The 19162-nt window shown below is 34.9% G+C and overlaps 1 protein-coding gene across 1 annotated transcript in view; it reads right to left on the minus strand.

Annotated features, from left to right (window-relative positions):
• SYT1 (synaptotagmin 1) overlaps positions 1-19162 on the minus strand; it is a 991400-nt gene that overhangs the window by 182830 nt on the left and 789408 nt on the right. Inside the window, exon 9 of the mRNA XM_053716760.1 lies at positions 1001-1168. Coding sequence (XP_053572735.1) covers positions 1001-1168 — 168 coding nt within the window. The remainder of the gene's footprint in view (positions 1-1000; positions 1169-19162) is intronic.

Genomic DNA, 19162 nt, shown 5'->3' on the forward strand with positions numbered 1-19162 from the left:
AATATTTAACTGCTTTGTGCTATTCTTTGCGTGAGGTTGCACAAAACATAACACAACCTGAGCTATAGATAATGATCCATTCCTAATGTTGCCCAAAGATTTTTAATAATAATAATACTAAAAAAAATCCTAATTTCCTTTGCAGTTAAATGTGCCAACCTAGACATTGTGTTCAGTACTTATTCTATTTTGCAAAATGAACAAGAAGCTTCAGTGCACATATTTTATAAGCATGCTGGAAGCAGAAAAGGATTATTTATTTAAGAAACAAAAAAGAACATAGCTCTTAAGGGTAAAATTGTGTGTGAGTGAATAAAAAAAACGTACACTGCAGTGGAGAGTTAAATGTAATGTAGAGCATGAGACAAGCATAATAGCCAGATTAAGGTTCACATTACACAGCTTTGTTCAATACAGAACTGCATTTATATCTTGGAACTGAAAAAAAGAATTTGAATCCTGTTGAGCCTCAGAGGTATAGCACAATGTTGTACAAAATAACTGGAAGATATAATGTGTAATATAAAGGATCATTTTAAACAATGGAATCATTTCACATTGAGCGATAAAATGTTGATAACAACATGAGTTTGAAATACAGATGTTTAAATGTCCAGAAATGGTTGTGCATGGCTTGTTTAATGTTTAAAAGGACATTGTACTCTAATAAAGTTTTATCATCCTTATGAAAGAGTAACCGGTGTTTCAGAATGTTTTGTTTTTTAACTTGAAAACCTCAGAAAAAAGAAAGGCATTGCAATTTGCATGGAAATTCTAATTGATTTCAATTTACCCATATCTATGGTTGATGCTTTATATTACCGTAAACAGAACTATTAGTAGTAGAAATTTTTTTTTACATTATAATCGACCCCTATGTTAGTGTTCAAACAATTTTTGTAAAACTTACCATTTTTTTATTAAGTTACCAAAAGTTAAACATAGGTTGATGCATTTTTGAAATATTAAAGTAAATAATGGAATATAACATTTTTCCTACCTCTTCCTTTTCAGCACTTATTAAGTCCCTCCATTCTTCGGTTACGTGGCCAAAGTCTACAGTATTCATAGGGACTTTAACTTCTCCAATGACATCATGTTTGGAGAAACGATCAAAGTCATAAACTGTCAATATCAGAGTTTTTCCACCCAATTCAGCATATGGCACCTAAAAAAATGATAAATAATTATAAACATTCCACGAGAACACAACATCCAATTGCATACATAATTCAAATGATTTACAACTATGATAAGATAGCAAAATTATGTGAAATCAATATTTGCATTCAAATTTAAATAATATACAGAAATTATATTTTTGTTTAATTAGAAGCAAGAAGATATTTTTTTAGAAAGAAATGGTCTGTTTATTCCTATATCTAAGTTAATGAAGGTTAAATTTTTTTCATTAGAAAATAATACACATAACTTATTACAAAGATCTCTTGGTTGATTTATATTTGTTCATATTTTTAGAATTTGCATGTAATGTTAAAAAATTATTTGAAATGAAATTATATACTTTGTTCTTGTGTTTTATTACATTAAAGTTCTACAAATCATTTTATAAAATAGGGAGAAAATGCAATATTTTTACTAACAAAAATCAACATGATTCTTAGTTTATTAAAGGTAACAGAGCTAATGGTTACTCTTTAATGCATTGCTTTCTAACTTATACTTTGAATTAAAAGCAAATATTTATTAAAAATATGCATGATTGTTTAATGCATTTTTTAAATTTTTTTATTTTATTTAAAAATACTAATTATTCAAGCTTAAATCCGGCCATGTTATTTGTTTATTTTCAGGTGTTTTGTGACAAAGCAAATAATAGTTACAATTACCACAAATTAAATGGAATAGAGGCTATAGTGTACAAACTTATAAAATATAACTTTTAATTTTAAACCATAAAAAACAGTGATAAAAAAACTTAAAATAATAATAATAGTCTCTACAGTCTTAATGGAGATCTTCACTAATAGCTCAGTTAAAATGATGTTGCTCCAAAAAAACCTATGCCAACTGCTTAAAGGTGCCACTGCTTTCCTGGTTGATTACTTGATATGTTGGAGTCAGATGCGGACACCTTCTAGCAGCAAAAAAAGAGATGGGAAAAAAATAAAAGAAAACAAAAATAAAGGGAGATCCATTTTGGTACCTAAACAGTTTTTTTTTTTTTAAAAACTTCAATTTAAATATGATATCATCCATTCCTTAAATCCAGATGGTTATTGTTTAAATTTAAATATCCGGTATCCAATAACATTGTAAAGACATTCAGTTCCTTTCCAGATACTGAACTCCCTCTCTGCATTATGTAAAGAACATGAACCAATCAAATTAAATATTGCCATGTTAGCGTAGTACAGCCCAACCATTTTAAAGCATGTATTTTTTGTGTGGCCTTAGTTAAAAAGTGTAAAGGGTTAGGGCTTAAAAAGTTGCATAAACACATCATAAATAAATTTAAAAGTACAATTACACTCACACTCATATCAACACTTTCTGATAAACAATTATTTAAAAATTATTAAAAAGTTATATGGGCTCAAAGACATATGGTATAAAGTGTTTGACAAAAAAGGCTGCAAAGGGCTTTAACATATATATATATATATATATATATATATATATATATATATATATATATATATATATATATATATATATATACATAGACATGTCTAAATATTTGTTTTTAGGTATATATATATATATATATATATATATATATATATATATATATATATATATATATACATATATAGATATATATGTGTACATATGAATTTAAGTATTTATGTGTTTTACTGTATATTTACTGTGCATATTTCACATTCCAATGTTCTTCACTTACAGGATTATATAGTTTGTATTGTAAATATATATATATATATATATATATATATATATATATATATATATATATATATATACAATGGATTATTTAGAATTTATTACAGAATGTATAATATTTTTTTAATAATTATTAATATTTTTAAATATTTAATATTTCAATAACGTGCATTGAGGTTAGCAAATCTTTATGTGCGTTAACCCAACATTGCGTTAGACCTAAATCTCAAACCCCAATACGTGTTAGTAGAGGCGTAACTAGAAACCACAGGGCCCAGGTGCAAGAATCTAAGAAGGGTCCCCCCATCCCCACCCCTAAAAAAAGTGAATTTGATACATATCTTTTTTTTTTTTTTTAACATTTAACACAGAAAAAAATTGTGAATCAGATTACATGTCTGCAAAAAGAGGTACCCTGTGCCCACAGTCTGTGAGATGGTCTGACCCCCTATTACTGTATATAGTGACACTGTTTAACCCACCAGTACTGTATATAGTGAGTCAGTGACACAGTCTGTGATCTGCCGGTGAGATAGCTGGCCTGACCCTACCCGCCCTAGTACTTTATAAAGTGACCACAGTAATCTGTGACATAGTCCAGCCCCCCCATACTGTATATAGTGGTACTGTATAGTGACACTGTTTACCCCCTCCCCCCATGCTGTAGTAACAAGGTCTGTAATTTGCTGGTTCCACAAACATGCACACACAGTCACATACATGCATAAATAAACACACAGTCACATACATACATACACACATACACACACACATAAACACCAATGGGTAAAACAGAAACACTAACCACTGTAGTCAGAGACACTAGTGAATCATCATGTCACACTCACATGATATCAGTGCAGGCAATGGCAGGTCAACATTTTTTATTAAAATAAAAAAATAAAGCTGGGCCCCCACCCTTGGTGGCCCAGTCACAATTGCGACCTCTGCACCCTCTGTAGTTTCGCTCCTGAGTGTTAGGCATATTGTTCTTCACAAAAAATTATTTTTAATCTTTATTATTAAATATATATTTTGATATATATATTATACTCTTAATGTAATATATTTATCTATATCTATATAGGAATAGATATACATGTATAGGTATATACATATATATATATATATATATATATATATTCTATAAAAATACACATTTTCTGTATTTGAAGAACATCGGAATGGGAAATAGGAATAACTCCTGTTGGGTTAGCGCATGATTGATGGGGGGGGGGAGTTAACATGGTTGTAATATTTGTTTAGCACATGTTGGATTTAGCCTGTGAACAAACTTATACTTTCATGCATGCTAAAAATCACTATCTAGCAAAGTTTATGCTTGAGCTGGAGCTCTAAATAGCGCTCCACTCATAGACATCTGTCTATTTTATCTGAATATTAAGAATGACAGATATTATTAAATGCAGAGTGTGCACAACTCTCTTACCCTGAATTATAAATAGGCCTAGTAATTATTATTTTTATTTATTCCCTAACGGAAAATTGAATATCACAAAAATCTCCATTGTGCTTCTCTTTTAAGTGAGAATGATTTTGCATTTATCCTCTCATACCTGATTTACAATTAATGCCCTAACGGATTAGTTGGTTTTTTTTGCATTATGGTTTTTGCAGAAATGCAGGGCTCGACATTTCTTTCATTGCTTAAATGTTCAATAATCCTAACACCCAAAGTAAACAACAGGCCATTAAACTGAAGTTTCTTGTTGCATAGGTGTACAAGAGAATGGACATTGAAACATGCACATTTATATGAACTCTTTAAGATGTGATGAATGATGGTAACTATCATTTTAGTGAATATCATTTTGTAATATCATTAGGGACGGCCGAATGTGTTAAATTCGCTTGCCAGAACGGATAGTCCTGTGGACATTCGTTTTGGACAATCGCATGTTCATAAGAACAAAAATCCATTAAAATTTGATAATCAAATGTTATTTAGGGTTTTCAAATGATACTTTCATTTTTACATTTTCATAAATAGATTGAATATCCACATTTGAAATTTTGAATGTAACATTCAAATTAAAAAATACTATTCAGAAGTTCAATAGTTTATCTGGTAGGGAGTAAGGGGGTAAGTAGGGCAGTAATGGCAGCAAATATCAATATATATGTATATGCTGATATATATTTATGTGTTAATATGTGTATATACACATATTAACACATAAAAATATATGTATATAAGCAAATACATATACAGTATATTTACTGTGAACACACAGTTCCCATAGACCGCAATGTAAAGGCACTTTTCAGTGCCGTTTATTTTTCCACCACCCCACTCCCACCAACTTTAAGCCCCAAAACTGCCTAGTGCAGTTTTTGTTTTTTTAAAATTAAAAAAAAGCTATATATTTTTTAAAATAAAAAACTATATTGCTCTCTATTTTGAGGGCATTTGGGGAACTTTTAGAAAATTAACCAGAGATTGGATCTCTGGTTAATTTTCTGAGAACTAATTGCTACCAATGTTTTGGTCCCCCAAAAAAAGAGGTAACAATATGCATATATGATTTAAAATTCAAGGGTAGCATTAAAGGCACGTTATTGTTTCTTTTGCACTTGATGTACCTATATTTTATAAGTTAGTGCCATGTATTACAAACATAATTTTAGTGCGATAAGATTAAAGTGTTATTTGCTCAATTTTGTCTTGAATAAAGACTTGGGGGCCGATTTAACAATGTCCACCACACATTGATAAATGCCGACAGCATATGCTGTCGGCATTTATCATTGCACAAGCATTTCACTAGAAATGCTTGTGCAATGCCACCCCTGAACATTTGCGGCCAAGAGGCCGCTAGCAGGGGGTGTCAATCAACCCGATCGTATGCAATCGGGCGGATTGCTCTCCACCAAATCAGATTTAGCGGACGAGTTAAGACCGCTGCCTCCTAACTCCTGTTTCCGGCGAGTCTGAAGACTCGCATGGAAACAGCTGCATACAGCCCCATTAATTAATAATGGCCCCTTAAAATGTATTTGCCAGTAATCATAATTTAGCAGTATTTGCTCTTTACATGTCTGTATGCATAAAACTCATAATAACGGTGCCAATATGTCAACATTTCTATTGCAACTAATAGCATGGCTCGTGTATTTAATAATAATGTTACATCAGTTGCATTTTTTTTTATTTTGTTGTTTGTCTCCTATCATTGTTCAAGATAAGCCAAGTATTAAATGGCCAAATGTTACAATAGTCCCCAGTCATACAGAGCTTATGTGCACCTTATATCTATGCACAGCCATTTACAGGAATGTTTTAAATTACAAAACAATAAACTATGCTTTTTCGAATGTTTCTATTTTAAATATTCAGAAATGTTTTTCTCTGATATTTATGAGTTTCCGAATGCTAAACCTTAGAAACAGTGTCAAAAATGATAGGTTGCATAAACAAATGTTATTTTGCCAGATATACCTGTACTAGATTGAATTCTAGCTGTTCAGATATGTTTGGAAACAATACTCTTAATTATAATGTGTACATTTGATATTTCAATAGTCCTTAAATTTCTGGTAATTGTGTTCGGAGGCATAATTTAAATGTCATTGTCAAAATATTTGACCCATAAATGTTGGCCATTAGCTTTAATAGATTCTGCTACATTTTCTCATCTCATCTTATAAAACATTTATGAATTCATTGATTAGAATAAGCAATACATTTAGTCTATGTACACTTGCTAATAATGACCTTTAAATACAATAGCCTTCATTATAACATCTCAAAACCGCTATTAAACTGGATTGGTGTGCTGTGTAAGTGAGCTGCAATTGTATCGACATCTTGCCGAGTATGAATAATATGAATTAATATCATCTTTAGTATGACCTTTATAAAATAAGAAATTAATAATTATACATTTTTAATAAAAAACAAAACCTTTGGGGCATATTTAACAATGTGCGAGTGGACATGATACCAATCGGCCGCTAGCAGGGGGTTTCAATCAACCCGATCGAATTTGATCGGGTTGATTTCTGTCCGCCGCTTCTGAGCAGGCGGACAAGTTATGGAGCATCAGTCTTTAGACCGCTGCTTCATAACTTCTTGATAACTTCTGTTATCAAATAAATATGCCCCTTCAATGGAAATCTCACTAAATGTATTAAGGACATTTTGTAAACTTTGGGATTTATATATATTTTTTTATTTCTGTTAAAAATTTAATATTAGACTAACTTTATTCTGCATATTGCCAAAAATCTATAACGCACACTTAAATTAAACAAATCTGCTAAATCATATACCAGATAGTGTAAATATGTTACTTATATCATACTTTGGATAAGAAGTCTCACCCTCTGAAAAGGAGGCAAAAATAAATATTAGAATTCACAGTTTGGGACACATTTATTTACCAGCAAATTAACATTGTTCCCAGCCAGGGAACCTGTCCACCTGCTTTGGGGCAGGAAAGGTAGTATTTGCCACCCACAATTATGATTGCGCAAGAACTTTGTTGAGTCGCCCGTCCCCTGTTCTCATGCAATCAACTGCACGAGAGAAGGGCTTTTCAATTATTAAGGATGGCTCAGTCCAGGATGTTTTATGTGCACCACCTCTGAGCCTGCACAAAAGATGTATCCCCAGTTGGATAAATTGAACACTTTGTGTGTTCATTCTACTTATGAGACCAGCAGGAAGTTGACAGCTTATAAATACATTTATTAACCAATGTCATTATAGATGGGGGCAGTTGTGTATTTCATTTCTTTTTCATTACTAATTTAAAGAATTATACATTATAACATTATTTAAGTGTACCTAGTAAAATAGAGTTAATTGTTAGAAGCACTGTATACTGAAATAAACATATCTACAGTATGCAGGGAGTAACATTGGTTTCATGTTCATTCCTGCAACATGTGGAATTCAAAGATATCCAGGAAAATATTTACCAAATAGCAACCCTAATCGAAATTTCAACCTGGATATCTTTTTGTAAAGGCATTTTCTTAGACTTCATCACATATACAAAGTATAACACAATTATCAATCTTTTGAATCTGGCTAGCCTTTTGATAAAATAAATCAGATATAGGGCATCATTTTTGAAGCTGCACAACTTTGGAGGTTGTGGATTGAAATCATTGAGACTCATTTGTCCGGAATAATTGATAAGCCCATTTTCCATGCAATTGGTTGTGCAAGCGGAGAGCAGGCTAAACATGGAAATTTTTGTGCAATTTTAAATTCCAGAAGAGAATGATTCATCGGGGTCCACAAATGTGGATGGACAGGTTCCCTGCCTGAGAAATTTTTCTGCCTGCATGTTTATAAAAGGGAGTCACAGAATATTTAACAAACAAGCATCATAAATCAAATAAAATAATAAAATGGAAGAAACATTTTTTTTTGCTGTAGTTCATTCAATTGAAATATTTTATAAACTATGTGGATAAGTGCAGGTTCATTGTATTATTTATAAATTTTGAAATATTACAACTTGCCACTAAGTGTTTTTTTCTTTTAAGCCCTGCTACAGGCAACAAAAGAGACAGAGAACATTTCACTGCAATAGTTTTATTATATTTTTGGAATTACTCTGGTGGGCAATTATGTAACTATGGAATGTCAATGTGACTAGATTAGCTAAGACCCAAAGGCAATGGCTTTGCATCTTTTTTAAAACACAGTTACATGATAATTTACTAGTAATTTTACCCTCAGGCTATTCATTATAGAATGTAACATAAATAAATCAGTTCTTGAGTGCTGTTGGCTAATAAAAAAGATTCTCACCACATAGTAACAATGTAAATTTTAATTTTAATTACAATACTGTTGCATAACATTTAAGTCAAAGTTATTTTCTGTGGTTATATTTAAAAAGAATATTGTAGTATTTCTTTATCTATCTATCTATCTATCTATCTATCTATCTATCTATCTATCTATCTATCTATCTATCTATCGCTCTCTCTCTCTCTCTCTCTCTCTCTCTCTCTCTCTCTCTCTCTCTCTCTCTCTCTCTCTCTCTCTCTCTCTATATATATATATATATATATATATGCATAGCACATACAAAATAAATGTTGCAAAACCATTTAAAGGGACACTCAAGTCAAAATTAAACTATCATGTTTAAAGGGACACTGAACCCAAAAATTTTCTTTCGTGATTCAGACATTTTAAGCAACTGTCTAATTTACTCCTATTATCAAATTTTCTTCATTCTCTTGGTATCTTTATTTGAAATGCAAGAATGTAAGTTTAGATGCCAGCCCATTTTTGGTGAACAACCTGGGTTGCTCTTGCTGATTGGTGGATATACTCATTCACCAATTTAAAAAGTGCTGTACAGAGTACTGAACCAAAAAAAACTGCTTAGATGCCTTCTTTTTCAAATAAAGATAGCTGGGGAACAAAGAAAATTTGATAATAGGAGTAAATTAGAAAGTTGCTTAAAATTGCATGCTCTATCTAAATCACGAAAGAAAAAAAATTGTGTTTAGTGTCCCTTTAAGATAGATCATGCAATTTTATACAACTTTCCAATGTATTATTTAGGGTAATAAATAAATGAGCTGTTGCACTGATTAAGCAATAGCTATGTAAAATGTTGTAGCATCATAGTTGTGAAGCTGGCAGGATGAACTCCAGTTTTATTGTGGCAGTGTAAACCCACAATTTTCAGAAAAATTAAATAAATAAATAAATACTTTTCAACATGTATTTTAACTGTGCATAATGAGATATTTTATAGTGAATTATATTTTGAGTTAATGTCCCTTTAAAGGGAATAAAAGGTCAAAATTAAAATGTGCATGAGTGCATTTCAATTTTAAATACTTTTTGCAATATACTTCCATTAGCAAAAATGCATCTAATAAAAGTTATTGTTTTTTTCTGTGGAATACGCACATCCTATAATATAAAAGGCATAGGGGCATATCTGAGGAGGCGGACAGACATCGCCGGAATTCAACCCGATCGAATACGATAGGGTTGATTGACACCCCCTTGCTAGCGGCTACAAAGAGCTGCTGGTGCAATGCTGAATGCGCAGAGCATATTGGTCTCCTCATTCAGCGAGGTCTGTCGGACATGATCGGCAATTTTATATTATTTCATAGAAACAAGAGTTCTTGAAACAATGATACTTTTATTCAGTATGTATTTTTACAACATGAACAGGTAATAACAAAATTCAGACAGTAACCACTCTTTCCAGTACCATCTGGAAAGGTCCACTATGGATTTGCCCTAAAGACTGATACTATTACATCACCTAGGTGATTGGTTAACCACTCAAGTACGATTTTGGTCTATAAAGAAGGCTTCAAATGGCATCTCATTATTTTAGGAAGGCCCGCATTTTGGAAAAATGTGTACAAATATCAAGTTATAAAAGACAAAGTCTGTGCCATAAATGTTTTTATAATGAATAAATGAAGAACAATGATGTTTTAATGTCTTGATGCTTTCCACAAAAGGTGATGAGAGTCCTGCCCTTGAGCACAATCAGTAGAAAATGCTACAGTGAGGCTCACAAGCTTACAATCTGAATGAGAAAACGATGTATGACACAGAAGGAGAAAAATCTGAGAAAAGTGTCTCCATTTAACAAGCATCAATAGCTGCTTCGGAGCTCCAGCATTTCAGTCTCGCTCAGAGAGAGTCTGAAAAGCTAGTTAAGTAGGAGCAGTCGTAAGAATGCTGCTATATAAACTTTCTGCAACACTTTAGGTGGCTGATAGCAGTCATCTCGATCCAACCAGATAGAGAGGATTGACAGCCCCCTATTGTGCACGATTGGCCATACACAAGCATGGAGCTGCATTTAAAGTTTGGTGAATTGAGGATATGTGAAAGCTATAGTAGAAAGAGATAACACAGCATTTTTGCATGAGAAAAAAGTGGTGCTTCCTGTAATTCAAATGTACTCATATGAAGCGGGGATACTTGCCTAGATGTGCTCATTGCCTGTGCAATAATTTCTATTGATTTACTTTTGCAATATGGAGGATTTTAATCTCATGCTTTTATCTCCACCATAATTTTAATGAATTTTAATTTTGCCCTGGAATGAGCTTTACCTAGCAGCAATCAAAAATCTAACTACTACTGATGAGTTCTAATAAGAAAGAAAAAGCTGTCTAGAAGTGATTTTTGTATTTGCTGCACTCACCCCACTAGGGGTCCGCTGTGTGTTAACACAGTATTTGAAACAAAAAGCTGAGATGTTGAATATCTTATTTGCGTATTGTACCCAGAATCCTCTTGTGCATTAGTAACAATGTATATGGAGATTTACTGGGTAAAGGCAAGTGGGGTTACTTGCCTAGATGTGCTAATTGCCTGTGCAATAGTTTATATTGATTTACTTTTGCAATATGGAAGATTTTAATCACATGCTTTTATCTTTACCATATATACAGATATATACATACACACATACAAATATACACAAACATATATATATATATATATATATATATATATATATTTATATATATATATATATATATAGACCTTTCAGCCTTCCCAGTCAAACACCTTATAATATACCATAATCCTTTAAAACTATTTTTATACATTTCTTTAAATAATTAACTTATATTTTATATTTAATATGTATGTGTATATATATATATATATATATATATATATATATATATATATATATATATATATATATATGTGTGTGTGTTTTTTTAAAATATGTTTTTTGATACTTTTATTCTAGCCCTAACACTTTACTTCAGGTCTCAAGTCACATTTATTTCACTGCTGTTATGTTTTGTGCTCAAGTGCAATACATAACTCACAACTTGTAATATGAACAATGTTTAGTGCCACCGTGCTATTCATTGAAAGTTAAAGAGATGTTGACCACATTAAACTGGTACCATGGACTTGTAATACCAGATAGTGCATTAATCTTTGCATGATCCCACGCTATTGATAACGCCCTCTTCAATTGTAATCTCGGACACTATGGGGCTGATCACAATCCTTTAGAAATACTTATCAACTGATTTATCTATACAAATCCCCTTACCCTTTAAAAGGTGATTGAAAATCATAGATAAGTCTTTCTAAAGGCTTGTGATCGACCCTATATTAATTATTACATTAATTTATCAAATTCCTCTTGTTTAGAACAATGTAAGAATTACAGCTAGTTGGTCTCTTTAACTACTTTGTTAAATTTCAAACTTGCATCACTAATTTTACAACAACTACACTGATAAAAACAAGCCTGAATTCTGAATCACTATGGTCCCAATTTATCACTGGATGGATGGACAATGTTCCCAGCTAGGGAACCTGTCTGCCAGTTTTAGCAGCTCACAGATAATTTCTTGTGCAATGCTGCCCTCTGCTCTCCAGCGACCAATCAGCCTATTCAACTTTTGCCTCTTAAATTGTGGGAAGCATAATTGCTATTTAAGGGCTCCAAAGCAGCCTCTGCTGCTTAACACCTTAATGACTGCCATACCCTACAGGGTACATCGACAGTCATTAAGTAGTTAATGTGTAGTGTTTGTATATGTATGTGTATATATATATATATATATATATATATATATATTCATTAGCTTTATATATATATATATATATATATATATATATATATATATATATATATATATATATATATATATATATATATATATATATATATATATTACATTCATTTAAATATCTCCAGGAAAACATCAGAGTAGAACTATTTTAATTATATTCTGGGTGGCTAGCCTGTGACTTGTGCCTAAAATAATACTTAATTACAACTATGAAAGAATTCTTTGTGATTATACTATGTCTATTCAAGTGCTATAATCCACCCAGAAACTGCAATCCATAGGAACATCTGTTATTTTCATTACCCAGCAGAGAAAAAGATAAAAGAATATTTTGCTAAAAAGGCATGTTTTATTGATAAACAATGTGAAAAATAAACTTAAATGCAAGTGGGAAAGTAGCAAACGTTTATTTTTCAGTATAATATTTTTCAAGTGCACGGAATAGCATGTTGTTTTTATGAAAAATCTGATGCACATAATTTCCAGTGTATTTTCTATTACCCTTTGTCTATCTAAATCTCACACTGAACGTTCTTTGACACCAGCTGGGGCTACTATAATGTCTTTACATTATAATAAAAAAGGATTCATGTTTATTAAACAATTGAAATAGTTGCTACATTTAAAAAAATATTGCAAATATTTAGGATTGTTTATCCTTTACATAAAGGTTAAAATTCAATACGTTTAGCAAGTCACAAATGTTCTCAATACAGACTCAAACTTTATTAAATAAACCAATTATTTAAAATTAACTTGTATTTGCTTACAACATTTATTAGCCCATCAGTGTAAAAGTTTGTCCATAGCTATTTGATTCAGCAAATTAAGGGCCAGTGAGACACTGTACTCAAATCTAACTGTCTTGCATGTTTAAGAACAGCATTTAATTTTGTTTTAGCCAGAAAAATATGAATTAAAAGTTTTTTTTTTTACATTTTAATGCAAGCTAATATACTATAATCAGTTGTGGACTTCCTATCAATGTATGAAAAGTCTCATATCTTATTCAAATTTTGAGTATAATAAGTATTGTAAAAGGTGTGAGAGTAAAAATATGTTTTTACTTGCCTGTTTTTACAAAGATCTGCATTCCTGTCTGTTACTACAGAGTTCCAGTTTACAGCCTATGCAAGTATCCTGCCTGTTATTACAAAGTTACCTGATTACAGCATCTCTATTTATATTCTACCTGTTACTGCCATGTTTCTTGTCTACAGTTTATTTACATTTTTGCCTGCTTTAAAACTGTCTAAACCAAGTTACTTTGTATTCTTGACTACACAGAGACTTTACCTTTTATCTAGTTTGTATCTCTTTGCATTGCTAATTAACCTATCAATAAAACCTTCACCTTTATTTCCTAAAACCATTGTACCTGTTAAATTATGCCAAAAAGGAAAGACTCACGCAGACAAAACACAACTTTAACCCAAGAACCTGACACCTCTGCATAACACCTGAACCTGCTCCCTTGAAGAGTGACACAAAACTGAAATGCCCACTTGACGCCAAAGACTGGAATTCCCACTTTACACCAAAGACTGGAATGCCCACTTGAGGCCAAAAACTGGAATAGGATATAGAAGCTGGGTGGACACCCACTTCAGAGTTTGAGTACAATATCTGGAATGGGCAAGCTAAATATTTTCATTTCAAAAACAATCTTTTGTACTTAATATTCTACTATGTTTTCTGGACTGCTTTTCCTTACAACAGTCTCATGCCTATTCCACAGGCATGCTTACATGCTTATACCTTACCCTTCTCCACATGCAGTTTATATAGGCCCCTCTCTCCTTTCCTTTCCTCTCCTTACCTTAGCTCTCATGAACTACTTTCCATTTTAAAATCTATGTCACTAAACTGCACCACCTCACAGAATTACCCACACTGCTATAAATCTCATTCTCATCTACTCTTACTTTCCCTCTTGCTGCTATTAGCATCAGGCAACATCTCTCCAAATCCTGGGCCCACCCTCATTCCCACCATTACCCAATCACGCACTCCTCATAGAAACTTTAATAAAAGCAACACACATAACCTAATTTCCATCCAATGCATCCCATACGCACACACTCCTTTCACTTGCGCACTATGGAACTCTCGCTCTGTCTGCAACAAACTTACAACCATTCATGACCTGTTTATTTCAAATGCTTTCACCCTTTTAGCAATTACCTAAACCTGGCTATCTTCTTCTGACACCATTTCCACTGCTGCTCTCACACATAGTGGTCTTCACTTTAGCCATACCCCTAGGCCAGGTGAGAAATGGGGCGGCGGTGTTGGGATCCTGCTCTCCCCTTCCAGGACTTACCTCCCAATTCTTTGACAATTTTGCCGTCTGGTTCCCTCACTTTCTCTCTACAAATATACCAACCCTAATTCTTGGGGACTTCAACATTCCCATTGACAACCCAACTGCCCCTGCTGCCTCTAAACTTCTTTCACTCACATCCTTCTTCGGTCTCTCACAATCTACCCTATTTCCTACCCACCATGATGGACACTCCATTGACCTGGTATTTTCTTACCTCTGTTCTATATCTGACCTCACCTGTCACCCTTTTCCCATTTCAGACCATTACCTGGTCATCTATAATATTAATGCAACAGCTAAACCCACTTCTCCATCCCGCCCCCGCACCTGTAGAAATCTACATGCTATGTATCCGCTCCAATTTTCCAAAATCATTCAAGATCTCCTCCCTCACACTTCAACTATAACCTGCCCTTATCTTGCAACAGCCCACTATAACAAAACTCCTCGGCACTAGACACTCTTGCCCCTCCCCAACTGCTCAAAACATCACGCCATCAGCTGCAGCCCTGGCACTTTCAGCAAACACGCTATTTGCAAAAATGCTCCCATACTACTGAGCGTATCTGGAGGAAAACTCACTCTGAACCTGATTTCATACACTATAAGTTTATTCTTCACTCAGACACTTCTGCCCTTCACTTAGACAAGCAAACTTACTTCTCTTCTCTCATATCTACTCTTTCCTCAAACCCTAAACCACTCTTCTCCACCTTTAACTCTCTCATCTACCCACCTGCTCCACCCCTCGTCTGTCTTTAGTGCTCAAGACCTGGCAGACTACTTTTTAAACAAAACAAGTACTATCTGAAGCAACATTCCAACACCAACCTGCAATATTCCAACAACAGGCCCAGTTACTCCCTCTGCCACCCTCTGCATCTTCAATCCAGCCACTAAGAATTAAGTTTTTTCCTTACTATATTCCTTATGCCTCACTTCCTGCCCACTCGACCCTATCCCTTCCCATATAATACCCTCCCTATCTCTCACCCTCACTCCTGCTCTTACCCACATCTTCAACCTATATCTCTCTACGGGCTCATTCCAATCTTCTTTTAAACACGCAAAGTCACTCCCATACTCTCCTTCAACCCTAATTCTCCTGAAAGCTACTGCCCCATATCTTTGCTTCCACTGACATCAAAACTCCTTGAAAAACTAGTTTACAATTGCCTAACCCACTTCCTGTCCGCCAACTCCTTGCTTGACCCCCTGCAATCCAGATTCCGCCCCAAACACTCAACTGAGACTGCCCTTACCAAGGTTATGAGCGATCTTCTCTCTGCTAAAAATATTGGCCACTACTCTATAGTCATCTTACTTGGCCTCTCAGCTGCCTTCGACACAGCTTCTATCTGTTGGAGTACCTTGAGGATCTGTTCTGGGTCCTCTACTCTTCTCCATTTATACTTCTTCGCTGGGTAAACTTATCAACAGTTATGGCTTCAAATACCACCTCTATGCTGATGATACCCAGCTCTACCTCTCCACCCCTGCTCTCTCTCCCTCTGTCCTCTCTCATGTCAACGTCACGACTGCTTATCTGGTATTTATTCCTGGATGGCCTCTCACCACCTAAAGATTAACATGTCCAAGACTGAGCTTCTTCTTATCCCCCCTCAAGCTCTACGCCGACTTCTGACTTCTCTATCGTTGTTAATGGCATCACCATTTTTCCATCGCCCCAAGCCCACTGCCTCAGAGTTACACTTGACTCAAATCTATCCTTTGACCCCCATATCCAATCACTTTCTACATCCTGCAACAACTATCTACACAATATTTCCAAGATTCAACATTTTCTGTGCACTAACACCACAAAGCAAATAATCCACTCCCTTGTTATTTCCCGACTTGACTACAGCGATAACCTACTTCTTGGCCTTCCTCTTTCCCGCCTTTCCCCCTTCAATCCATCCTAAATGCCTCTGCCAGGCTGATCCACCATTCCCATCACTCTGTATCTACTGCACCTCTCTGTGAGTCCCTTCATTGGCTCCCCATTCACAGCAGAATTAAATTCTAAATTCTCACCCTTGCATACAAAGCGCTCACCAAAACCGCTCCCCTCTACCTATCTGCTCTTATCAACAAGTATACTCCAGCCCGCCCACTAAGATCCAACAATGACCTGCTCCATGCTTCTGCGACTATCACCTCTTCTCATGTTAGACTGCAGGACTTCTGTTGTGCAGCACCTACCCTCTGAAAAACTATCCCTTGTGCTATCAGGCTTTGCCCTAATCTTTCTTCCTTTAAATGCTCTCTGAAGACTTTTCTGTTCAGGGAAGCCTACCACCCAACTCAATAATATTTATCTTACCTATCAACATTTCCCTCATTCAATCTTGCAGTCCTCACCTCCTGTTTCTCAACCTCCTACCCTTCTAGATTGTAAGCTCCCACAGGAATAGGGCCATCAATTCCTCCTGTATGTGTTTGTAAATGTTTCCTGTCTCTTATAAGTTTTATATTATTGTTTTATTTAAATGAACTGTATCCATGTACAGCACTGTGGAATATGATGTCGCTTCATAAATAAAGTATAATAATAATATGGGTATGTGGCAGATACAATCTGCAGAGCGTGAGTGCAGTAACTGCAGACTGGCATTTGGCAGATGCTCCCTGCAGAGTTTAGATGCTGTAGCTGGATATTGGAACTTGGCAAAAGCCCTCTGCAGGGCTAGCCACTAAAACAGGATACCAGTGCTTGGCAGGTGCCCTCTGCAGGACTTGGATACAGGAACAGGATACCAGAACAGGCCAAGTTCTGTATACCAGAATAGCAGTCTAATCTTTCATAAAATAAAAGAGAAATCCATTAGAGTAGTTGGGAGGTAGGCAAAATACAGGAACCAGAGGGAAAAACCAAGCAGGAACTGAGGCAAGGTCAGAGGCACTAACAGACTGGTAGAACAACAATGTCAGTTCAGGGAGTGGTCGGTGAGGCTGCCTTTTCTAGCAGTGCTGATGAGGTAACTGATTGCAGCTGGCAAGCAGGAGGAGCTAAAGAGCACAACCAGTGCAGGCAACAGGTCCCTAAAAGCATCAACACAAGCTAAAGCCCTCTGGTGGCACAGAGACAGGGCAACAGAGACTGCAAATCAGGGGTTCCTGGTTCAATCCCAGACAGGGCAGTGATGATAATGAAGGAATGGTTAATTTCCTGTGATAGGTGCAGGTTTGGGAAGTTGCTTATGTGCACATATTTATATTGTTTTATGAGACATAGTTTTTAACATCTTAATTGCTTACAAAAAATATTTTATTTGCTGAGGGATAAATAAGCTTTGAGGTATGAGAATTTGATCATTCTAAAAACAGAAATGAAATATAAAGGAGGTAAACTATTATGCATTTATAGTATATAAAATGTAAAGGCATTGTAAAAGAACAATATATATATATATATATATATATATATATATATATACAGTGGGGAAAAAAAGTATTTAGTCAGCCACCAATTGTGCAAGTTCTCCCACTTAAGAAGATGAGAGAGGCCTGTAATTTTCATCATAGGTATACCTCAACTATGAGAGACAAAATGTGGAAACAAATCCAGACAATCACATTGTCGGATTTGGAAAGAATTTATTTGCAAATTATGGTGGAAAATAAGTATTTGGTCACCTACAAACAAGCAAGATTTCTGGCTCTCACAGACCTGTATCTTCTTCTTTAAGAGGCTCCACTGTCCTCCACTCATTACCTGTATTAATGGCACCTGTTTGAACTTGTTATCAGTATAAAAGACACCTGTCCACAACCTCAAACAGTCACACTCCAAACTCCACTATGGTGAAGACCAAAGAGCTGTCAAAGGACACCAGAAACAAAATTGTAGACCTGCACCAGGCTGGGAAGGCTGGGAAGACTGAATCTGCAATAGGCAAGCAGCTTGGTGTGAAGAAATCAACTGTGGGAGCAATAATTAGAAAATGGAAGACATACAAGACCACTGATAATCTCCCTCGATCTGGGGCTCCACGTAAGATCTCACCCCATGGGGTCAAAATGATCACAAGAACGGTGAGCAAACATCCCAGAACCACACGGGGGGACCTAGTGAATGACCTGCAGAGAGCTGGGACCAACGTAACAAAGGCTACCATCAGTAACACACTACGCAGCCAGGGACACAGATCCTGCAGTGCCAGACGTGTCCCCCTGCTTAAGCCAGTACACGTCCGGGCCCGTCTGCTAGAGAGCATTTGGATGATCCAGAAGTGGATTGGGAGAATGTCATATGGTCAAATGAAACCAAAGTAGAACTGTTTGGTAGAAACACAACTTGTTGTGTTTGGAGGAGAGAGAACACCATACCTACTGTGATGCATGGGGGTGGCAACATCATGCTTTGGGGCTGTTTCTCTGCAAAGGGAA

The sequence above is a fragment of the Bombina bombina genome, chromosome 6 (assembly GCF_027579735.1).
Source record: "Bombina bombina isolate aBomBom1 chromosome 6, aBomBom1.pri, whole genome shotgun sequence".
Taxonomy (NCBI): domain Eukaryota; kingdom Metazoa; phylum Chordata; class Amphibia; order Anura; family Bombinatoridae; genus Bombina; species Bombina bombina.